We start from the raw sequence: 25,391 nt of genomic DNA, 5'->3' as shown, positions 1-25,391 counted from the left end.
TTACACACCTAGAGGGGGGGTGAATAGGTGTTATGGCTAATATACCCGATTTTTATAAGTTACCGAATAATTAATCTGTCAAAGACAGCCTGCTGTTAATTTTCAGAGTAAACTGTTAGCCTGCTAATAAGATAAATGCAATGCAGATAATGTAAAGCAGTATGCTAGCAACACCAAGAATTTTAGCCAGGTTCGACCCCTAACCCTAATGGTCTACGTCCTGGTCCCCTACCAACTGGTAAGAGATTATATTATTAATCAATAATATCAACGATTACAAGATTCAATAATATAACTCCCTTTCTCCCTTGTTCCTGTTATCAGCCTGCTGAAACCCCTGAACCACGAACCAAAAGCCTACCAAGACCTATACTTCCCAAGTATACTCTTCTAGCTAACTAGTTCCCTTGTTCCCTTGTTTCACAAGCTGGATACACAGCAACAAAACATTACACCTTGAACAATACAATGAATAAGTGTAATACAACCGAAACTATGAACTCTCAATATAGATATATATGCAAATATAAGTACTAGAGCTCAATAAAAGATTTAGCAATGTATAGAGTTGTATTTCAGAAAGCTTGGTGTGTTCTCCTTGTTCTCTACCGAAAATGAAAGCACACACAAATTTATATACATCATACCAACGGTCATAATCCAACAAATTTCCCAACGATCTTGGTAACAACCTCACGTTTAAATTTGAATTGAATGATGAACGTTTGAATGAAGTAAGATTACTGAGTAAAGGATAAGTTACGTTTGAAATCATCTCAGTAAGACATTTAAACTAAAACCCGTTTGAAACAAAGTAGGAGTTTGTTAAAGATAAAATCGATTTGAAATAAAATCTCCTATTTGTTAGGAAAACGTTTTTGAATGAAACTCTTTATAAAACTGAGCTCTAATATTTATATAGGATATATACAAATATTAGAATCCTTACAAAGTCGTTTCCTATTAATTCTCCTTGAGAATAGACTTTGATCTTTATCCGATTGTTTCTCTGTTCACGCTGTAAGCCTGCTGATAGCTTGTAAATATTCCTGTAAGCTTGCTGACAGCTATAATCATGCTAACATCCTGAAATACTGTTAGTACGCATAAACAACCTTTGATAGCATGCTCACACATATCAGTTTCATGTTATTAGCTTGCTGTTAGTGTCATCATCAAAACCTTGAGAGTATCAATCTCCCCCTTTTTGATGATTACACTATATTAGGAAAAGTAATAAACTCCCCCTAAATATAGCAATCTAATATCACTAAACTTTCACAATTATCACAGAGAATATAATCTAACAAATATCTAATTCACAGATATGCATGCAATATTACAGATATTTAACTAACACAGAAACAATTAATCAAAGCAACTTGCATAGATAATTAAAAATAATCCTAACCAGGATAAACCACCTGGTATCCAAAATATTATCCAAACAACTTAAACCAAATTAACTCAGGATAAACCACCTGAGATCACCAAATCAAATCCAACCAGCACAGAACAACTTAGTCTTTAAAGCAAATTAAAACTTAGGGCCAATGTACTTAAGCAGATTAAACACACTTAAGTAAAGTATTATTAATTTCCTAATTTCCTCCCCCTTAATCATTAAAAAGGTGAGAAAATCAAGTTCCAGGCTTGTCCTGATCATCTTTCTCCAGTCCATACTTCTTGGCAAGTTCAGCAGCAATCACATTCTGAGCTAGCAATGCTTCCCCTGCAGCAGCATACTTAGAATCAGTTCCAGCAGCTTCCTTCAGTGCATCCAAAGCTGTCCTTGGCCTTGGACTGTCTGTAGCATCATCTTCGGAAGTAAAGGTAGCCTTCACATCTGATGATCCTCCAGAGCCATACATCCGCTTGCAAAGTTCATAGGCAAAACTCCCAGAACTGCATTTTTCAGACGCAGTTGAAGTCCTAGCCCCAAACATCATATCCTTCCAAAAACCAACCTGAGAAACCAACTCAGCCATCTGCTCAGATAGCTGCTTCTGCCCATCCATCACATCCTTGTGATTTGCCCGAAGTTCATCCATATAAGCATGAATCTCTTGTGCAGAGATTCCCAAGTCAACAACGTTCACAGATTGAGCAGGAGGTGTAGGTGGAGACACCTCAACGACAACCAACTGACCATCCTTATCCAACTTCAAGTTTGATTGAGTTAAGAATTTCATATCAAGAAATTCTTTAGCAGACACAGAGTCCTCACCAACAAAGGACACCCCAAACCACTCAAAAACACGTGTCAACAAAAACCCATATGGCAGTCCACCAGATGACTTACCCTCAACTGACTCCAGCATATTCTTTAAAATCAATTCAGCCAAATCAAATTTTCTACCAGCCATTATCATCGAAACCACAACAATATCTTGTGAAGATAAATTGGACCTAGTACCAAGTCTTGGACTGACATTCTCAATAGATAACTTAAAAAGTGCTTGAGCAAGTGGAAGTAGTTGTGTAGTGGAAGGAAACATAGTATCAGAAACATTCTCAGACCCAGTTATCAATTTCAACTGATCAGTGTGAGAAAAACCCTCGACATCTTTAGGACCTCTCTTAGTGTGGATAGACACAGTAGATGGTGGAATTTTTAAAATCGCACCCAAAAACATTGAAGACAAACAAATCTTCACATCCGAGACAAAAGACACAAACTGATCCGACCCAACCAGTTGAAGGTTTGCATAAAACTCACGCACTAAGTCAGGATAGCAAGTTTTAGGCAAATCAACTAAGAAAGATTGAAACCCTAGATCCTCAAACAACTTAACAATACCACAGGTAAAGAGAGTTTTGCCGGAAATAGGCTTACCCAAGATGACTTTCCGACCAGCGAGTCCACGAACAGCAAGAACTTCCGATTTGACCTTCTTCTGACCCGATTCAACTCCAGTATCACCGCGATTGACACCAGACAACTCATCGCCGCTTTCCACAGTGACCAACTCATCCTCATCCTCATCAATTAGCTTTCTCTTTTGGGAAATCGAAGAGGGCTGTGGGGTGTGGGCTTTGAGATTAGCTCTCGTCTTCTTCCTCATTGCGACACGGAGACCGATTGAGGCTATGGTGAGTACGAAGAGTTTTCGGAGAAGTGGTGATAAAACCCTAGCGTCTCGGGGAGGGTTGTATATGTAGTTGAAGAGACGTGGAGAAAGGATATATTTTAACACTCTTTTAACAATTATCAGGGGAGTAGTTTTAGGAATAAAATTAAACGAACTAAAATTCCTAAAATAATTCATGTTTATCGACTAGATATCGTATAACACAAAATTGTTAAACGCTCTTATCACGTATCACATATATATATCCCTAGAAACTGAAATTTGAATTTTAAACCTTATCATAAATTACACAGATAAGCACATAATCACATATCAAAATTCAACATAAAATTTCAACAGTCTAAGCACATAACGGTAATATCATTTATGTACACATATATCAATTAAACACTTAAACTGACCGGCATGCAAAATAAATAAAAATTATATAAAATGCTAGGAGTAAGCTGATAGTACCCGGACCATGTTTAAGAGCCTGCTGACTGCACATCACACATACCCAATTCCCTTCTCAGCACGACATAACGTTCTTCAGGAAGAGGTTTTGTGAAGATGTCAGCTAGCTGATCTGCTGTAGCCACAAAAATAAGCTTGACAGCACCCTTTGCAACATTGTCTCTCAGAAAATGATGTCTAACATCAATATGTTTTGTCCTTGAATGATTGACTGGATTTTCTGAAATGTTGATTGTACTTGTGTTGTCACAAAAGATAGGAGTTTGCTTGCATTTGATTCCAAAGTCCTTCAATTGTTGTCTCATCCATAGCATTTGAGAGCAACAGCTACCAGCTGCTAAATACTCCCCCTCAGCCGTAGATAGAGCAACTGAAGTTTGCTTCTTGCTTAACCAAGAAACTAAGCTTTGACCCAAAAATGCACAAACACCACTTGTACTTTTTCTATCAGTTTGACTACCTGCATAATCTGCATCACTATACCCAACAAGATCAAAAGCATTTGTGATAGGATAGAATAAGCCCAAAGTAATGGTTCCACTTAAATATTTAAAAATTCTTTTAACAGCTTGTAAGTGAGAATCCTTTGGTTTTGCTTGAAATCTAGCACAAACACAAACACTATACATAATATCAGGTCTAGAGGCTGTAAGATAAAGTAAACTACCAATCATACCTCTATACATTCGAATATCAACATCTTTACCATTTTCATCTGCTGTCAGCTTGCTGACAACGCTCATCGGTGTTGATTTTGCCTTGATATTCTCATATCCAAATCTTTTGAGTAGATTCTTGATATACTTGGATTGATGCACATAGATTCCTTCTGGAGTTTGCTTAATTTGGAGTCCCAAGAAATAATTGAGCTCTCCCATCATGCTCATGTCAAACTCACTATGCATGCACTTTGAAAACCACTTACACAAAGAATCATTAGTAGATCCAAATATAATATCATCTACATATATTTGAACAACTAATATATCTTGACCTTTAATAATGGTAAACAAAGTAGGATCAATTTTACCTCTAATGAAACCATTTTTGATCAAAAATTCACTTAACCTTTCATACCATGATCGAGGTGCTTGCCTTAATCCATATAGTGCCTTCTTGAGCTTGTAGACACGGTTGGGATATTTTTCATCCTCGAATCCTGGTGGTTGCTTGACATAGACTTCTTCCTTTAGATATCCATTTAAGAATGCACTTTTGACGTCCATTTGATGTAGCTTGAACTTCTTGTAGCATGCAAATGATAACAGCATCCTTATAGATTCCAATCTTGCAACCGGAGCATATGTTTGATCAAAATCAATTCCTTCTTGTTGATTGTATCCTTGTGCAACAAGTCTAGCTTTGTTCCGAGTGATAGTACCAAATTCATCAACTTTATTCTTGAACACCCATTTGGTTCCAACAATTGAAGCATCCTCTGGTGGATCTACAAGTTCCCAAACATCACATCTTTCAAATTGGTTGAGTTCTTCTTGCATTGCCATGATCCAATTCTCATCTTGTAAAGCTTCTTGAACATTCTTTGGTTCCTCTTGAGCTATGAAGGCAGCATAAGCACAAATGTTGGCTTGAGCTTTCCTTGTCTTGATTCCAGCTGATTTATCTCCAATGATCAACTGAGGAGGATGATTCTTCACTGTTCTAGTTGATTTTGGTAGGTTATGTTGAGCTATGACCTCTTCATTCCTTGTAGTCTGTCTTGGAGGAGTTTGATCAACAACATTTTGGCTTGCTGATGAAGTTTGACCTCTGGATTCATCCAATGTAAGCTTTGACATCTTATCCAAGGTTTCCTCAAGAGATGGAGTGGATTCAGTAGCTTTATTGCCTTCTGAAGTTGTGGCAGTTGACTTGTCAGCTTGCTGAATTCCAGTTTCTTTCACTGTCAGCTTGCTGCTAGTACCTGTACCTGCACATTCTTCCTCATCCCTTGCAAGATCATCAGTAGACTCTTGAAATGAAACATCAATAGACTCTTCAACAGTATGTTTAGCAAGATTATACACTCTATAAGCACGACTTGTTAAAGAATAACCTAAGAATATAGCTTCATAAGATTTAGAGTCGAATTTACCATCCCTATCAATGGTTTTGAGTACGAAGCACTTAGATCCAAAGACTTTGAAGTAGCTAATGTTAGGCTTCTTTTTCCTTAGCAAATCATAAGGAGTCTTGTTGAGAATTGGCCTGATAAGCACTCTGTTAAGAACATAGCATGCTGTGTTGACAGCTTCTGCCCAAAAGCTTCTTGGCAGCTTGCTCTCCTGCAGCAATGTCCTAGCTGTTTCTTGTAAGGACCTGTTCTTACGCTCTACAACTCCATTTTGCTGAGGTGTACGAGGTGCTGAGAACTCATGTGAGATTCCTCTTTCTTCACAATAAGTAATGAAGTCTTTTTGGAATTCCCCACCATGATCACTTCGAATACCTACAAGTCTTGTATCTAGCTTGTTCTCAAGCAACTTGATTAGTTTCTCAAATTCACTAAAAGCACAATCTTTAGTACGCAAGAATAATACCCAAGTGAATCTAGAATAATCATCAACAATAACAAAGGCATATTGTTTACCTCCAATACTCTTATAAGCTTCGGGACCAAAAAGATCCAAGTGAAGAAACTCTAAAGGTTTAGAAGTAGATACCATTTTCTTTGCCTTATGTGGAGTCCTTGTTTGCTTTCCCAATTGACAAGCAGAACATGTCTCCATCTTGACATACTTAAGCTTTGGTAGTCCTCGAACAAGCTTCTTTGCTGACAGCTTGCTGAGATGATCCATATGAGCATGTCCAAGCCTTCTATGCCAAATTTCTGGATTATTATCCATAGCTGCTAAACAAACACCTGCCTCCTGTTCTTCAAAGTTCAAGACATATATATTTCCTTCTCGTTTTGCAACTAGAGGAGTTTTGTTAGCACCAACAAGTATAGTACATTCATCCTTACCAAAGTTAACAATATGACCATCATCAAATAACTGACTTATACTAAGCAAGTTATAAGTAAGACCTTTAACATATTGTACCTTGTTGATAGAAATGATACTATTACCTATAGTTCCTTTGCCAAGAATAGGAAGAGTTTTGCTATCACCAATTGTGACACGTCCACCCTTCTTCATCTTCAAGCTTAGAAACTGGGATTTGTCTCCACTCATGTGCCTAGTGCATCCACTATCCAATATCCATTGATTTGGCTTTACTTTAGACACGAGACAAACCTACAAAACAAACACAACCAACTCAACGTTTTGGTACCCAAATTTTGTTGGGTCCAGCAGTGTTAGATGATAAAACATATAGAACATTTAGATCAGATTTCTTGATCCACATTTGGACCACTTTAGAATTCTTCTTCCATGTTCTGCCAGTCTTGTCAGCATACTGTCTAGGAGCTGTCTTCTGTCTGTTTGTGTTGTCAGCATACTGTCTGTGAGCTGACTTCCTTCTCCAGCTTGCTGATTGAGTATTCTTCATTGGACAGTTATTAGCAAGATGGCCCTTCTTTCCACACTTGTGACAAGTCACCCAAGGCATGGCATAATTGTATGGAATGCCATTTTTCCCTTCATATCTCATTGATGATGTGGATGTAGAGGCTGCACCAATGCCTCCTTTGTCATGAGAACCTTTAGCTTGTTTCATTATAGATTTGAGACTTTCTTCTCCTTGAACAAACTTTCCCATGGCTTTCTGAAGATCTTTGACTTCTTGCTCCAATGATCTGATCTTTTCAGCTTGAATAGAGATTTCGGCTAAGCTTTGAGCTTTGCTTAACTCGAATGCCTCCAAGCTAGCATCCTTAGATTTAAGATCTGCTCTCAGCGAGCTGAGTTCCTTCATGAGTGTATCATTCCTTCTTTGGATTTGCATGTTGTTCCCTTCAAGTTGTGAGATTTGTTCCTTGAGAGTAGCAATGATTCCACTGCTTGCCTTGGCACTCTTTTCATTCAAGAAATCACCTATGACTTTCTTCAAATGAACATTTTCTTTCTCGAGCTCATAGTTCTCATTCTTTAGATCAATGAGTTCCATAATTGATAAACAACTCTTATCCTGCATGGTTAGTTCACAAGATGTTGTATCAATAGAATGTAATTCAGAATTAATAGAATGTACCTCACTATTAGTCTCTGAATCTGAATCGGTTGTCTCTATTGAGCCATCGAGACCAACAAGAGCCAAGTTAACCATCTCATCACTTGAAACATCAGAAGCTGATTCGTCTTCATCATCACTCCATGTGAGAAGTGCCTTTGATTTCTTCTTGTTCTTGTAATCAGCTTGCTGTTTAGACGGCTTAGACTTGTTTTTCAGCTTGTAGCAATCCCTTTTGAAATGTCCTTTCTTGCCACATTCGAAACATGCATCATCTTTTGGATCTTTCTTTGCACCAAAAGCTTTGCCCTTTTCTCTTTTCATCTTATTCTTCTTTTCAATCATTCTCTTGATTTTTCTGGACATAAGAGCTAGATCCTCATCTGATTCTGTTTCCTCATCTGATTCCAGCCTGCTGGCAGTAGAATGAAGTGCAAGATTCTTCATTTTCTCTGTTGGCAGCTTGCTGCTTTCTGAGCTGTTAGCTTCAATCTTAGCTTCAAATTGTTCCAACTCAGCAAATATAGCCAGGTGATCCATAGTATCAATATTGAGAGCTGACTCCAATGCTGTGACCTTGGCACCATATTCAAATGGAACTGCATTTAGAATATTCATGTTGATTTCCGATTGAGGAATCTTTTTGCCAAGTCTTTCAAGGCTGTTAAGAGTAACTTGGAATCTAGCTTGACTTTCACGAATGGATTCTCCCTTCTTGATAGCGAAGCTTCCAAATTCTTTCATGAGCTTTCCGAGCTTGACCTTCTTTAGACCTTTTGAGCCTTCATGATATGTCTCCAATGCATCCCAAATTTCCTTTGCTGTTTTGAGAGAAGAGACCTTGTCATATTCAGCTTGATTCAGCCCATTGATCAATGTACTCCTTGCTTTTCCATTGGCAGCAACCTTTGATAGCTCATCCGTTGTGAGAACATCAACGTCCTTGACTTTGCCATTGCCATCCAGATATTCATAAGGACCTCTTTGCACAACTCTTTGCATTAGGGGATCTCTGGATAGATGAGCCTCCATTTGGCCTTTCCACCAATTGTAGTTGTCAGAACCCGTGAGGAGAGGAGCTCTAAAATCGGACTTTCCCTGAAAGTTATCAGCCATATCGATCGATACTATTCCTGTTACAGAAGTATTAGTACAAACACAGCTCTGATACCAATTGAAATTACACACCTAGAGGGGGGGTGAATAGGTGTTATGGCTAATATACCCGATTTTTATAAGTTACCGAATAATTAATCTGTCAAAGACAGCCTGCTGTTAATTTTCAGAGTAAACTGTTAGCCTGCTAATAAGATAAATGCAATGCAGATAATGTAAAGCAGTATGCTAGCAACACCAAGAATTTTAGCCAGGTTCGACCCCTAACCCTAATGGTCTACGTCCTGGTCCCCTACCAACTGGTAAGAGATTATATTATTAATCAATAATATCAACGATTACAAGATTCAATAATATAACTCCCTTTCTCCCTTGTTCCTGTTATCAGCCTGCTGAAACCCCTGAACCACGAACCAAAAGCCTACCAAGACCTATACTTCCCAAGTATACTCTTCTAGCTAACTAGTTCCCTTGTTCCCTTGTTTCACAAGCTGGATACACAGCAACAAAACATTACACCTTGAACAATACAATGAATAAGTGTAATACAACCGAAACTATGAACTCTCAATATAGATATATATGCAAATATAAGTACTAGAGCTCAATAAAAGATTTAGCAATGTATAGAGTTGTATTTCAGAAAGCTTGGTGTGTTCTCCTTGTTCTCTACCGAAAATGAAAGCACACACAAATTTATATACATCATACCAACGGTCATAATCCAACAAATTTCCCAACGATCTTGGTAACAACCTCACGTTTAAATTTGAATTGAATGATGAACGTTTGAATGAAGTAAGATTACTGAGTAAAGGATAAGTTACGTTTGAAATCATCTCAGTAAGACATTTAAACTAAAACCCGTTTGAAACAAAGTAGGAGTTTGTTAAAGATAAAATCGATTTGAAATAAAATCTCCTATTTGTTAGGAAAACGTTTTTGAATGAAACTCTTTATAAAACTGAGCTCTAATATTTATATAGGATATATACAAATATTAGAATCCTTACAAAGTCGTTTCCTATTAATTCTCCTTGAGAATAGACTTTGATCTTTATCCGATTGTTTCTCTGTTCACGCTGTAAGCCTGCTGATAGCTTGTAAATATTCCTGTAAGCTTGCTGACAGCTATAATCATGCTAACATCCTGAAATACTGTTAGTACGCATAAACAACCTTTGATAGCATGCTCACACATATCAGTTTCATGTTATTAGCTTGCTGTTAGTGTCATCATCAAAACCTTGAGAGTATCAAAGGATATATCAGTGTGTGTTTTGTCTGTGTTTGTACCTTTTTGGTTGCTTCGTCAAGCTATAAGCATATGATCATCTGCAGTGACCCCTGCATCTTAGAGGCAGTACTCCATAACATGATAAACGAGATCGCTTCTGTAATACATATCTGGTTGCCATTTGTATTTATCTTGTGACACATGTGCTTCACTATCTGTAAGGAGAATGATAGATTATTAGTAATCCTCACATTTTATAAATGAATTAGCCATGAATGTTTTATATGAAGGACATAGAAATCTAGAAAAATCAAATGACCTTTCAATTGCCATGTCGGAGCTGGTGCACAAGCCTTTTAAAACAGTCTGGCTATGATGATGTTATAATTTGTTGCCAAGTCTAGCGAGCAGAGCACTTGAGATGATTGTGCATTCTAGCAAGTTTCAATAATAAAAATAAGAAACTGGCTTCACAGAAAAAAAAGTTCACACTCACCTTGGCCTAATGATTTCACACAGCTTGACTAAAATGTTCATATCAGAGGCACACTTGAATTCTGATCCATTATTGACCAGCATTATGATATACTGTAGTACTAGATAAATAGATGTCCGTGAGGAAAAACATATAATATTGGCCGCAGAAGTAAACTCAAATGTTCAAATAGATATATCCCAGATCCAATCCACAACACCTTTTCTCTAAAGAGACCAAGAACAAAGCAAAGTCAAACACACTGATCAGATGACTTATAAATCTTTTTCAACATAGCATCAGATACTTAACAGATTCGATCATCTAAAAACACCTCATACATGGAAACCTCGAATAGTAGTTTTCAGAAAGTTGGGAGTCAACGTGATGCAAGAAGCACAACTGTGGTTGGTTATGACGAGGATGCAAGGATTCTAATCGAGAAACTTAAGGGAGGGAGGAAGCAGCTTCAGTTTATCTCAGTTTTTGGCATGGCTGGACTAGGTAAGACTACTTTGGTCAGAAAAGTCTTTACTGAACCTTTAATTGAATATCACTTCCACGTTCGCGCCTGGACAACTGTTACTCAAGAGCCTAAAAAGAGAGATCTCCTGCTTGGCATCTTAAAATCAGGTTTTGATGTTGATAATAAGAATGAGAGTGACATGGAATTAAGAGCAACCTTGAAAAGGAGGCTAAGCGGTCAGAGATATCTTGTTGTCATGGACGACATATGGGATAGTAAGGACTGGAACGACCTGATGTTGTGTTTTCCAGATGACAATCTCGGAAGTAGAATAGTATTCACATCTCGACTTGCAGACGTGCCATTTAAAGTTCATCCTGGGTGCTACAAGTATCCTTTGCGGTTCTTAAGTCACGAAGAAAGCTGGAATTTACTCAGGTACAGGGTGTTTCTTGAAGACAGTTGTCCAACATCTTTGATTAAGATTGGACAAGAGATTGCTAGAAATTGCAAGGGGCTACCACTTTCACTTGTTGTGATGGCCGGAATCCTTGCAAGTGACCAGACAGCAAACTGGTGGAATCAAGTTGGCGAAGATACGAGTTCTAATGTAAGTAATGCCCCAGAACAGCACATGAAGACTGTAGAACTCAGCTATAAACATTTGCCAAATCATCTCAAACCATGTTTCCTCTACTTCGCAGCCTTCCCAGAGGATTATGAAATACCTGCATGGAAGTTAATTTTGTTATGGATGGCTGAGGGACTCATCAAAACTACCCAAACAACAGAAAAGTTTCCGGAAGATGAGGAAAACAGTTTGGAAAAGGTAGCAGCAGGTTACTTGAACAATCTGATCTCTAGAAGTCTGGTAATGGTTTCCAAAACCGGGTCTAATGGTGGAATCAAAGCGTGTATCGTTCATGATGTGTTGCGTGATTTTTGCATTCAAAGAGCAAGCAAGGCAAATTTTTTACAGCAACTTCCAAGATACCAACTACATGTTTCTAATACTCCTACCAAAAGCACGGTCAAGAGAGTATACTCTGGATCTGACAGTGAGAAGAATTTCATATTGGAACTTACAAGGTACTTTCAACTTGAAAATTTATTTTCACCATATGAAACTTTATTAAATAAATCTACAGATTCCCTAAAGGTTAATACAATATTGTGCTGCAATGCATCACTGTCCTTTTACGCTGATTGCTATGATTTTTACGCTCTCGGGGCATTCAGAGTTCTAAGGGTTCTAGATTTATCAGGTACTGGGTTATCTAATGTTCCCCATGTAATGGTATCTCTACTTACATTAAGATATGTTGCACTTTGCATTAAGCCTGTCGATGACCACAGAGGTTTCGTCGATCTCAGTTTACCCAATTCAATGAATAGTCTTATTTTTCTAGAGACCCTTATTGTACATAACAGAAAAGAAAATGGGATTCATGTACCTTATGAAACATGGATGTTGAATAGGCTAAAACACCTTATCCTAAGAGGGAACATAGTTCACCAAGATATTCCAGATTCACAAATGCACTGTCTTTCAAACTTGAAAACTGTTTCAACCCAGATTCCTCTTGACCAGTGTAAGAAAATCTTAGAATATACTCCAAATCTTCGGAAGTTGGGGATCAGAGCAGCACTCTATCTATCCTCCACCAAGTTGAGGATTCCAAATCTCGACAAACTTCAGCATTTAGAAAATCTGAGTTTGCAAAATGATTTGAACCCGGGCTATGATTTAACGGACAATCTATTACATAGGGAGTTGACCAGTCCATTCATGTTTCCTGCAACCCTCAAGAAGCTTACACTAGTATGTACCTTCTTGAAATGGGATGAAATGGAACAAATTGGAATGCTACCCAACCTTGAAGTTCTCAAATTGCAGTGTGAGGCATTCCGCGGGGAAAAGTGGGAAACGACCGATGGCGGGTTCTGTAGGCTCAAGCACTTGGCATTTAAGTTCATCAAATTTGTTCAATGGAGTGCCTACAGTGAGCAATTTCCGAACCTTCAGCACTTGAAGATGGATGAATGTACACAACTTGAGGAGATTCCAATTGGTATTGGAGATATATACACTCTCGAGAGGATTGAGATAAGGAATTGCAACTATGCTGTTGTCCAGTCTGCACATAAAATTATAGAAGATCAGTTAAACAAAGGAAATGATTTCTTGAAGATATCAGTATTTCAAGGTATGCAAACCTCAGTGTGATTATGTTCAGTGAAATTATTGTGCTATACATTCTTTAAATTGATTATTTTGTTTTTACAATTTAATTGTTGTTGAACTCTTTGATGCGAATGTATGTCATCTAAAGAAATCGTAACAGAGTGAAGAGTGTTTATCATCAACCCCATCCATGTGATACTTGTGCTGCTAGCCAGCTTGTTGAATGGACGATCACCAACAATTAAGTCAAAGCCGCCAAACGAAGCCATGTAGTTGCTCCAGCCATAAATTTCAAGAACCTTGCTTCCATCAGACAGCTCCTTGGAGAAATGTCATCGGCCTTTGCCATTTGAGCATCAGTTATAAAATCAATCAGATCAACGACTGAAGCCTCAGGACCTGCAATTTAAATCATTTATGAAAATCCAGAAAGTGCTAGGTAAATTTTGTGTGCTATAGAAACTATAATAAAACCAAGTGCCTCCTTATAAATAAAAGAAAGTTTCATTCAGTGCATATTTTCTTTAAAAGTTAAACGTGGATCGTTTGGCAAGAGAGAGAACAAGCAAGACAAAGAAGTTAATCAGATTATTTTCACAACCTGATCAAGCCAATACATACCAAGGTTGATTTACATCAGCAAAGATCATCTAGGCAAAGAAGTACATTCTTAACATTTGCTTGACAGGGGACAAATTGTCTAGGCAATATTAGATGTAACACCTTTTTACATCATTTGAGTGTACACAGACAAAAGGAATACAAATAAACTGTAACAAGCTTCATGGCAATGCTGTGTAGAGTGTTTTTCTCGTACTACACTCTAACATAGGGAAAACTATAAGTAAACCATATAATTATACTACACTGTAGCATAGGAAAACCATACATGGATAGAAATTCTTTAAATAATAAAACTCATTAATGGCATGGAGGACTTTGATATATCATAAAACATTTAATTAATATCTTAACCAAAAGACTTGTGCCCTATCATTATTAACAAGCGTTATTATTCATATACAAAACACTATCCACAATTTCTTCTCCGGTAATACTGTACCAAAGTCAAATAAAGTGTTTTTCCCTTAAATGCTTAATTGCAACCTAAACAGCTTTATTGCAAGAACAGACTGTATCAAATTGTAAAGCTAATATCAGTATATAAACACTCCAAGTGTGTCCTTGTCCATCTTTTCAGCATAAATCAAAGGTGAAGCTAGCGTAAATCAAAGCTTTTAGTTAGAACTAGGTTTGGGAAGCATCTGCAGAGCTTCAAAATCTTTATTGAATAGGTGCACTGATATTTATATTAACTTTAACAAAGATATCATTTTGCTATTTTTCCGGGAAATAAAAAACCTCGGTTTACTGTTAGTGCATGGTACCATTATTTGATATATCCATCAATCTCAAGATAACCTCATTTGGCATATAGGAGCTGTATATCAGATGGTGTAAAGTTCAATAAATATGAATCCACACTACAGTATTAGATAATTATCTCTTCATAATCAAGTTCACTACAGATAATTATGTGCATTCATTTAAATCCTTTTTTCTTAAGAGTTGTCCTGTCTAGGAAAACTAAACTAAAATGGTTGCCGAGAAACGTGGACAATCCAGAACCAACCTGAGAGAAAGGAGACATGCTTTCATTTAGATCCAATTAATCAATCTAGAGAAGGCATGCAAAAAGGACGGGCCTAATGTTTTTGTTCACAATTTGTTGGGAGTTTCTACATGACATAAAAGAGTTCCTTCCTTTTCATTTGAAGGGCATGTGACATCTTCTTGTACTCCACAGTCCACACTCCCTTCTATGGTTGCAAGAATGTTGCATTGAGTAGTTTATCAATTACCTGCTCTCCTACACAGAATTCCATATTCTTTAGAGAAGCAGTCAAATGGACAAAGAAAAACACTAAATAATTTACCAATCATCTCTGTGTATGAATGGACACATAATTAGGGAAAATTTATCTGTTCAGTACCATTCCTCTGCCATCAATTTATTTTGATGTTTTCATTTTATCAAGCTTGCTGTGTACATTTTAGTACTTAATAACCTTAATCTTTGTTTTAAAATTTCAATGCATGTTACCAAAGTTGTTATATTTCTTTTAAAAGAGTAGAATATCGATAATAGAACTGATGAGTCTGCAACAGACAGAAACCTAACCATACCGTCTACATAGACTACGTTCTAACACAAAGTTTTGAAACTTGATGTAACTGAGCATGCAGAGATAGGGATGTTATTCCCATAATAAAATCTTCATCAATGCCTAGCCAGTGATTAGGGTCGTGAAGACTATTAAAAATGTGAAGTTAGGTTGATGTATTACTTAGATCGCAATTACACCAAAGAGCTTGTGCACGCCACACACTCTAATCCTAATCATCATAATATCGTACTCTTGTGTCTTTTTAAACTCTTTATAAACTCAGCCACAGGGCCATCTCTTCTATAAGCAATCTATTTTCTCTTCTTTCTACTCACCCCTCATTCCTCAATGATTATTTTTTTTAATCCTTGCTTTAAATTCTATTGGCTGCCCAAAATTAAATCCAAATTATAATTCTTAAGGATGGCAGTAAAAAATATGAATGCCAAATACCTGATAAGGAAGACTTTAATTACTCACAAAGAGCAAATTGGCCACAAGGTATCAGTCCTATTAAATATCTTTAGTGAATAGGTGCATTGATAATATATTAACTTCAACAAAAATGTCATTTTAGTTGAAACCAAACAATCAGTGGGTCCTCATACAGCTGCTTGGAACCATTTTGACCTTTGTGAGAACTCAAACTCCTTCTGTGAGGTATCAACATGAGCCACCTGTCAACATACATACACCAGGAAAAGTAAAAATCATGAATCAAAGGGCATAAGGAAAAATAAGGAGAGATTTTGGGCAGAGGTAAGGAAATGTTAAAATATAATTAATATTTTAAAAAAATTATTATTAGTGATATTGTTTAGAAATTTTCTAAATGAACAAAAAAAAATATAATTGCCTGGTGAACGTTTAAAAATCTTCGCACAGGGCTTCCAAATTCTCTCTCAGGACCAGCACCGGTCCTCCTTTTTGGTCATTGATTGCACAGCACTGTCTCCATAGATACTTGGCATTGTTTTTTAGCACTCTGTGTAATAACAGAATCTGTAATACCATTAACAGAAACCACAAAGGTATAAGTTATAACAGATAACATCCAGAGAGAGAGAGAGAGAAATGAACTTGGTTGTGAAAGCCAAAATATTTACTGAAAGGCATATATAGAATGAATTTATCTGCATGCATTAGGGAGGTAGTAAATGTTTTTTTTTTTTTTTAAATGCTGATTTCTTTTTCTGTATATGAGAAGCATTGAGATGCTAACTTTCAATTCCGAATGACGACTTGAACATAGACTACCCTTAATACATTTAAACGAGATAGTTTTACTGTTTCTAATTCTTAGTCCAATTTGCTCTTAACAAACTGAAGACTGAAGGAACCCCTCTAGTTGCTAACAAATATAATTCTTTGCTCAGCACAACATATTACTATACTCTATCCATGAAAAGTTAGAAGATGACAAAATAACATTTGTCTATAAATTTTAGTACCTATTGCAAAAACCATTCACGAAATGCAAGAACAAATGGGTCCAGTTCTTCTGTGGATAATACGTCTAGTACCATGGACGTGGTAGATGCATCTGCTGAGAAACACCTAGCTCGCATGTTCTCTATATGCACAAGAGTTTCTTCATATTTTTTGTTGACAAGACTTCCACGGATGATTGTGTTATAAGTCGCATCGTCAGGCAAACAACCGCTAGCTTCCATTTTTGAAAATAATTCCTTTGCTTCTTCATATAAACCTTCCTGACAAAGTCCTCTGATCATTATGTTGTGAGTTATGACATTTGGTTGCAAACCTCTTGAAGCAAGGTTATCATATATATTTCTAGCCTCATCAAGCTTCGATTTCTTACAAAGACCATCAATGAGGATGGTATGTATTTGTATATCATGTATTATACCATTACGTTCCAGGATATTAAAGAAAGAAATTGCCTCATTAATGAACTGGTTCTTGCACAGGCCATCTAACAAAATTCTACATGTCACGATATCTGGTTTATCACCTTTTTTTAGCATTTCATGGAAAATATTCCGTGCCTCACTATGTCTACCCACCTGAAAAAGACCGTGTATGAGCGTGCTATAGGTTTGAACGTCAGGCTTCAAACCTTCAGCAGGCATTTGTCTGAAGAGCTCGATGGCTTTATCTACATTCTTCCTCTTACAATAGCCATTTATCAGTATATTGTAACTACAACAATCTGGCACTATCCCATTAGCCCTCATGGTATTCAGCACCTCTAATGCCCTGTCGATTTTGCCTCTTAAACAAAATCCATCCATAAGTGTACTGTAGGTGATTACATTCGGAGTTACACCTTTCCGGATCATAATTTCAATCACATCTTCCGCATCTTTTGTCCTCCCTTCTTTGCAGTGTGCATCAACCAATATACCATAGGTGTGTAAATCTAGAGAGACGTTTTTAACATCCATCTCACTTAACAGTCGCTTAGTGTCCTCCCATCGTTTGGACCTGCAAAGACCTTGAAGTAATGTGGTATATGCTATAACATCTAGTAATATGCCTTTCTCATTCATTTCAGACACAAGACCCAAAGCTTGATCAACCAGTCCGTCCTTGCACAAAGAATCAATAATCATGCTATAAGTTACTGTATCCGGTTTACAACCTTTCTTCTCCATATTTCTTAATAACTTCTCAGCCATGGAGGTATTTGAAGTTTTGCAAAGACCGTCAATGATGGTGTTGTACATAACTGTATCAGGCTCAATTTCTTTACATCTAATAAGCTTCTTAAACAAACGCTCAGCCTCCAAAACCCGGTCCTGAGACAGCAGGCCCTTAATAATAGTGGTATATGTAACTACATTGGGCCGCATGTCCTTATATCCCACAAGCTTCTCAAACAAGCGCTCAGCCTCAACAGGTCTGTCTCGAGACAAAAGGCCCTTAATTAGAGTGTTGTAGGTGACCACATCAGGGACAAGGCCACGTTTAGCAATCCCAGCAAGCATCGAAAACGCATAATTAAGTGTATTCAAGTGGCAACAACATTTGATCACAGTATTAAAGGTAAACATATCAACCGGAATGCTTAAAACACGCATTTCCCTAAACACAGAGACAGCAACAGAGTAGTGCTTCATTCGAACAAGCGCGGCCAGCAGTTGGTTGAACTGCAGAACCGGAAGCAACGGTTTTAAATGAAGCATTTCATCGAACACTTGAAGAGCATCATCGAGTTTATCGAAACCTGTCTTGGATTTGTGATAGAGTAATTGTTTTAAGTGGGGATGAGTGGTGCATAGAGAAGGAATAAAGGGAGGTTTGAGTTTTGAATTAGGGTTAGGTTTAGTGGAGAAGGGAGTGCAAGTATTGTTAAACGGGGGAAATGTGGTTACAGCTGAAGAATGATTAGTAGAGAACATAGGAAAATGAGAATGAAAATGACAGAGTAAAGGAGAACAAGTGCTTACGATTTGAAACCGAGGAGAAGCCATTATTTTGGAGAAGGTAAAAGCAGGAATTTTAGCTCGACCTTATAGCATCAACCTGGAAGACATTGCTTAGAGCAGCTACAATGCTCAAGTCTCATCTCCCGTTCCCCGTTCTCTTTCTTTGCCGCCTCAGCTTTAAATCCTTGCCGCCTCAGATTTAGGGGGTGTTTGGATGATCGGTGGGAATGGGAATGGTGTATGGGAAATGGTAAACCAAGGGGTATGAGGTATTGATTTACCTTGAAGAGGGAATGAGGTCTCATTCCAAGCAAAAATTTTACTAATCCAAACAAAATGTATGGGTATTAGGTTCCGATTCCCGTTAATCGGGCTCATTAACCATCAACCAAACACCCCCCTTAAATTGATTCGAAAGAAATGAGGACTTCTCATATATGAGATATGTGTCTAAATAAATCCAATCGAGAATAATTTATTCGGATCTGAATATTCTGATTTAACCATATACATTAGGAATAATAAAATGATCGGAGCTGTCGAAGTGAATGAAAGTATTAGATATTTAATTGAGATTTTAAATTATATTTTAAAATCTGATGGTATTCAATCTAGTTTAAAATTCATTAAAATCTCATGGTATTTAAGTGTTGATGGATTTTTTTTTTATTTCATAAAATGAACGATTTTGTGGCATTTTCCGGTCTATTTTAAGTTTTTTAAAATCTCACCAAATCAATGGGATTTTGAAGTATTGACATTTTATCAAGAATCAGCACAAAATCAAAATCACAAAATCACATACAATCCATTAAAATCCATAAACTAAAAACAATTTATTAAAATCTCAATCGATACACATCAAGAATCAGCACAAAATCAAAATCACAAAATCACATACAATCCATTAAAATCCATAAACTAAAAACAATCTATTAAAATCTCAATCCATACCCCCGTAATTCTCCTGACCAGAAAAGATGCTAAAAAAAATCTCTCGTAGTTTGATTAGGATGAATATCGGTTGAGAATAAGGGGTCGTTTGGTTCATGGGTATGTGGAATAAGGTATGAGGTTTGTCCATTCCAAACCCATACCTAGTGTTTGGTTGGTGAAAATATAATCTCAAACCCATACCTTAAACCCCCAAGGTATGAGTTTTTGATACCTAGGTGGGGAGGTGGGTATGAGATGGAGGTATGGGTATCCATTCATTTTTGATTTTTTTTGTCTCTATTTAAGTAATCAAATATTAATGTTTTATACAAAATTAAATCAATGATGCAAAAATACATAACAATAATAATTTTATTAATTTTTTCAATTAATATAAATTAATAACTTATTTTTTACAAAAATTGCATATATTGATTCCAGCACTCAACCAAACACATGATATCAGATATGATACCTCAAACCCATACCAGCTTAACCCGATTCCTCATTCCAACCCGATACCACTCTTCGAACCAAACGACCCCTAATAGAGTTAGGAAAATTGCAGAAACGTGGCATCTATTAATTCGCGGGAATGCATCACCACACTTCCAAGTGTGCACTTTCTGTTTGATTTAAGGTTTCACATAAATGTACAAAACAACTCTTCTTCTCCGACAGCTAAATCAAATCACAAGGATCATCAACCAAAACCCTACCTCGTCTTTACAAAACCTATGCACGTAAATGATGGTTAGGTCAGGTGGTCGTAAGTTATCATTCGACATTCTCAACACCGCCACCTTTGAAGACAATGACAGCACCAAGCGCCCCATGCACCGATCCAAATCCGATCCACCTGCTCTCGAGGCCAATGCAGCAACATCGGATTCAAAGCGTAATCGTCGTAAAAAGAGAAACAAAAGCTCGAGGAAGAATGCGGGGAGCGAGTGTTTGGAAGATATAATTGAGGATCAGTGTGAGACTAGTCATGTTTGTAATGGTAGTGTGAGTAAGAATGTGGTTTATGAGGAAATGAGTGCTGTTCCAGAGGAGAAGAGTGTTGTTAGCGTCGAGTTTTGTCAGCTGCATGGGGGGGAATTAAGACAGAGGAGTGTTAATGCGAGGGAGGAGAATGTTAATGCCAATGAGGATGAGAATGGGAATGGGAATGAGAATGAGAAATTTAGTGGGGATAGAAAGGAAGTGGATGGTGTTGTTAAGGACAAGAGGTCTCGGAAGCTGGAGAGGGAGGAATCGTTGGATTGGAGACGAGTAGTTATGGCGAAAGATCCTAATTGTGAGTTATGTATACGAATATGATTTGAAATGATTTGTGTTGTTTGAATTGTTTTTTATTAGTTTCTGGTACTTATAGTCAGGGAGCAGAAATCTTTGTATAATCAAGGACATATAATCAGGGAGCACAAAGCTTTTGTATGTGATCTAGCTGAATAAATTTTTCTTGACTAGTTATTTTTTTTATTTTGCCAGATTTTTTGTCTATAGAGAAGTCTCCACTGAAATACTTTGTAGAAGAAATGAATTGTGGAAATTCCTTACGGACGACATCAACTCTGGCCAATGAGGAAGATCGTGAAAGAGTATATGATACCATATTCCGTTTGCCTTGGCGTTGTGAACTGGTGAGATGCATTCTTAATTTTTTTTTCAAAGAAGGCTTTTATCTTTTGAGAGTTTTACCTTAAGAGATTATTAGTAAAGGACGATGGCAGATGATTCTACATATTTGAATCCTGTGAATGCACAATGTTATAACTGCCCTGCGTTCTTTCATTGATAATCCTTAATGACTCTGCTTATGCAGCTCATAAGTGTCGGCTACTTTGTATGCTTTGATTCATTTCTATCAATAGTGACCATAATGCCTATAAGACTTATCATGGTTGCTTGGAGGAATCTGAATGCAAGGTGAGTGTTTAGTTTTTTCCTTTTTTAAGCATTGATTAAAATGTATATATGGAATCCTGCTTGCTTTATTAAGTGATTTACCTTGAAATTAGCTACTTATTAATTAGTTGGAGTGGTGTAATTGTGTTAGACAAAATCCATATCGAAGAGGAACTGAATTGATGTTTAAAGTACGGGATGATGCTTATTTAAAGTTTGAAAGGATTAATGAATATAAATGTACAGTTGCTATAGTTCAGTGTTGATCAGGATGATGAATCTGTGCATTTCTGATTTAAATTATTGATGACTCAAAAGACTATTTAGTTATCTGGGGAACTTTAAGTTCTATAAAACTAGTTAGAATTATAGTTTCCATGAAAAATATAGCTATTTAGTTCACTGCTGTAACTAGGACTTACATAGATAGTTGGGTAACAGAGTCAGGTTCCATTGTTTGCACCTGTATGTGTTATGCAACTTTTTTGGGTAAAGTACTCAACTCTATACTCTGAAAATAACTAGATCATGCTTGTGGCAGGCATTTTATAAGGCCTTCAGCAGCAGAACTATGTGATTTCGGTTGTTTTGTTGCGCTGGCCTGTGGAGTTTTTCTTTTAGAACAGACAGGTTTTATAAGAATATTTACACACTGCACACTTTTTTTCAACCTTTTGTCTCATCCGCTGACCAAATGTTAAATTGAGCATCTAAAATCAGGTTGTTTATGTCTTGTGACTCAGACATCAGCCTAATATATCACATAATCCGTGGTCAAGGGACAATCAAACTTTATGTGGTTTACAATGTGTTGGAGGTGAGACATAATTTTGCGAAAATCAAGCGTTTCAGCAAGGATAGCCTCATCTATCCTTGTAAAATAGCCATTTAACCCTTGTAAAAGATCCACATCCATACTAGAGGATAAAATAAAATTTTCTATGCCTCATCTATAACCTTTGTTGGGTGTTCTACACATGAATCCTCTTTGAACTGATATATATCCTGGGTAGCAGATATTTGACAAAATGTGCCAAAGTTTGGGTGGAGATGTGTTGCATACCCTTTTCAATTCTGCAGAAGGACTAGCAAATTGTGACCAAGAAAACACGAATTACTGGTTGTGGAGATTCATTTCTGATGGGGCTTTAGCCGTGATTTCATCAAATATCCTTGTATTCTTTTGTTGTATTATTGTTCATAGTGGTGCTAGAATAGTCTTATGCTCTACGCCTCTACCTGAAATTTGGTTCCTTGACTATTTCTACTTATTCATTCATTCATATTATTAGCTGAGGCCATTACTCTTTCAACCTGTGTGGTTGCTCACAATAATACATTGCTGGCTTTGCTTGTATCTAACAACTTTGCTGAGATCAAAAGCAGCGTTTTCAAGCGTTTCAGCAAGGATAATGTACAAGTCATGGTATATAGTGGTAAGATCCTCTCTAAAAAACTAAAGACTGTTTCCCAGCATTATTTTAGAAATGGAAGTGGCTTCTCTGGCATGTCAAGGCAACTACGAATCATATTACCTATGTACTGTTAGTGGCACAGTTGTGCAATACTTAGTGATAGTAATGCATGAAATCGACTTAACAGAAACACACACAAATTTTCCATTATATGGCTTGATCAAGGTTGTTAATATTTTTTATCTTTCTTTTCTGTGGGTGAGACTATTACTATCTATGACTCCTTTTAACTATTTATTTGTCTTGATACTGAACTCAGTTTTATATTTCAAAACGTCATCTTACATCATTGCTTTAATACATTCCATGATGTTGATACCAGATTCAGTTGAGAGATTCCACATTTCATCGTTCATATTATTTGTCTTTGCTCAATATACTGTGGAGGCTGAGTATCCTTGGTTTGAAAAATTTCTATTTGTAAGTTCACTTCATCTTTATGATTTAATAAGAGATGTGGGATGATGAATTAAGCATAGAAAATATTATAGGAATTTGTTTCACTTATATTGGCTCTCTGTTTGCATTTGTGTATTGCTTGAATTTCAGAATGCTTCTATGGTTTATATTTGTGAAATAATGATCGACACAATCAAGCACTCGTTTATCGCGAAGTTTAATGACATAAAGCCCATTGTATTCTCCGAATTTCTTGAAGACCTATGCAGACAGGTAAATTGTTTCAATAATTAACTTTTTAATATTGCATTAGACCGCTCTAAAGATGGATTTTCTTATTATTCAAATTCTATATGTGGTTTAACTCAAAAAAAGTAAGGATTGTGTTGCGCCTTATATATTAAAGAGTATACAAAAATGATAGTTTTGACGAATCAAATACCATGGTCTAATAATAAAGCAATTTGATTAGTTGATAATATTGTGCATTAAAATTATTCTTGCTTTTAATCATCAGAAGAGATAGTTCTTCAATGATGAACATTTTAGTGCGCAGTTGCATGTTAATGCGTGCACCACCCTGCTGGTTAATTAGTCTGCAGTCTAACTGGATGGAAATTGAATCTTCAAGTTTATGTATAGTTAATTGTAGTCTGTTATGCCTAATTACAGTGCCAGGGGATATTGAGATAAATTTTTGTATAAATATATAAAGAAAATTATGTTTGTAATGACCAACTACTCACTGCAATGCTCCTTATTGCCTTCTGTTTGTTAGGTACTGTAGCTAATACAGCAGACTGAAATGATGAAGATTTTAAAAAGTGCTTTAAAGATTTAATCATTATAAATCATTGATTGGCCTTAGAGATGATCAACATGGCATGCTAGGTGTTTCCATGTCATTTTAGAAATCTATTTTTTAAATTGATTTTTGGCCTTGTATACTAGATAGTTTCATAGGAGTTTGTGGCTTTCACTAGCAATGATGTTAAAAGTTTACAGTTTACAGTTTACTTATATATTACTCGGATTTAAGAGTATCATTATGCTAGATTTATCATTATGCTAGCCTCATTATCATAGAGACTGCATTCATTTTTTGGCAGAGACTTAAGTTAGAAGAAGAAAATGAGAAGAAAAAGCTTACTTTCGTTCCCCTGGCACCTGCATGCGTGGTAAGCTTGACACTGTTTTGTGGTTTAGAACACTTCTTTCAGCTTTTATTGATACCTTTGTAAATTAGCACTATGTGCCTTTGAGAAGTGTGTTCAGATATGTTACAAAGATAAGTAGTTTATCAGATATTTACAATTTTCATGTCAGATCATACGAGTATTAAGTCCGGTGTATGCTGCTCATCTCCCTCAAGGCCCCTTCGTGTGGAAACTCTTTTGCATCTTCTTCCTGTCAGCTATAACCTTCCTGATGCTTACAACCCTCAAAGTTATGGTTGGCATGGGGCTACAAAAGCATGCAACTTGGTACTTGGAACGGTCCCAAAAGCGAAAACTGCACTGTGATTAATTCGCCGAACTTGTTTCTGCATACATAAGGATAGTACAGAACTAGGAGTTTTTGGATTTTTATAAAGGATTGCTTTTCCAAAATAGCAGGATCTCACTTGGATTTTGTCACTTGACCAAGCCTGCAATGTGGAGTGGCATGCATGATTCATATATCTATGACAATTGCCCTAGCTGAGTTCTTGCCGATTCCTCGAGAATAAGAGTAATTATAGAGTATATCTTTTGCTATTGATTATCATCGGCTTCTTAATTAGAATATAGTCTAGATTCTGACATTTACACTATAAATTTTGTAATTTCAGACAACAAATAGTCTGGTAACAGTATGTTTCTTTGTTGTACAAGTGAGGCTATCAGTGAAATATTGATTGACAATATCATGAATTCAAATGTCCCAATAAATTCATTACACAAGAATATAATTATTATCGTTCAATA

At 36.7% G+C, this 25,391-nt stretch overlaps 4 protein-coding genes across 7 annotated transcripts; 2 read left to right on the top strand and 2 right to left on the bottom strand.

Annotated features, from left to right (window-relative positions):
- Positions 1-6,809: 6,809 nt before the first annotated feature.
- Positions 6,810-10,577, bottom strand: LOC135147765 (uncharacterized). The gene is made up of 2 exons (XM_064081198.1): positions 10,337-10,577; positions 6,810-10,232 (listed from the first exon to the last, which is right to left on the bottom strand). The coding sequence occupies exon 2, from the start codon at positions 8,778-8,780 to the stop codon at positions 6,810-6,812; it is 1,971 nt and encodes a 656-aa protein (XP_063937268.1). The 5' UTR covers positions 8,781-10,232; positions 10,337-10,577.
- Positions 10,578-10,664: 87 nt separating this feature from the next.
- Positions 10,665-19,087, bottom strand: LOC108196526 (pentatricopeptide repeat-containing protein At3g22470, mitochondrial-like). 4 transcript variants are annotated; one of them, XM_064081196.1, is made up of 7 exons: positions 16,763-19,087; positions 16,168-16,296; positions 15,765-15,988; positions 14,777-15,013; positions 13,327-13,542; positions 12,413-13,096; positions 10,665-11,686 (listed from the first exon to the last, which is right to left on the bottom strand). In XM_064081196.1, the coding sequence occupies exon 1, from the start codon at positions 18,746-18,748 to the stop codon at positions 16,763-16,765; it is 1,986 nt and encodes a 661-aa protein (XP_063937266.1). In that variant the 5' UTR covers positions 18,749-19,087; the 3' UTR covers positions 10,665-11,686; positions 12,413-13,096; positions 13,327-13,542; positions 14,777-15,013; positions 15,765-15,988; positions 16,168-16,296. The 4 variants fall into 4 exon arrangements, with proteins under 4 accessions (XP_063937266.1, XP_063937264.1, XP_063937265.1 ...); XM_064081194.1 differs by having other exon boundaries at positions 16,168-16,313; positions 16,763-19,086; XM_064081195.1 differs by having other exon boundaries at positions 14,777-15,005; positions 16,168-16,313; positions 16,763-19,086.
- On the top strand, positions 10,834-13,654 carry LOC108196524 (putative late blight resistance protein homolog R1B-16). Its single transcript, XM_017363846.2, has 2 exons — positions 10,834-13,165; positions 13,292-13,654. Exons 1-2 carry the CDS (start codon positions 10,834-10,836, stop codon positions 13,306-13,308), a joined length of 2,349 nt encoding a protein of 782 aa, XP_017219335.1. The 3' UTR covers positions 13,309-13,654.
- Positions 19,088-19,786: 699 nt separating the features above from the next.
- LOC108195558 (protein POLLEN DEFECTIVE IN GUIDANCE 1) lies at positions 19,787-25,296 on the top strand. Its single transcript, XM_017362531.2, has 11 exons — positions 19,787-20,939; positions 21,134-21,285; positions 21,468-21,571; positions 22,092-22,180; positions 22,294-22,367; positions 22,567-22,717; positions 22,819-22,986; positions 23,348-23,445; positions 23,575-23,697; positions 24,534-24,602; positions 24,751-25,296. Exons 1-11 carry the CDS (start codon positions 20,387-20,389, stop codon positions 24,949-24,951), a joined length of 1,782 nt encoding a protein of 593 aa, XP_017218020.1. The 5' UTR covers positions 19,787-20,386; the 3' UTR covers positions 24,952-25,296.
- The last annotated feature ends 95 nt before the right edge of the window (positions 25,297-25,391 follow it).

This window comes from Daucus carota, chromosome 7, assembly GCF_001625215.2.
Source record: "Daucus carota subsp. sativus chromosome 7, DH1 v3.0, whole genome shotgun sequence".
NCBI lineage: Eukaryota > Viridiplantae > Streptophyta > Magnoliopsida > Apiales > Apiaceae > Daucus > Daucus carota.
Note: the sequence above shows the minus strand (reverse complement) of the source record. Positions and strands in the feature narration are given on the sequence as shown.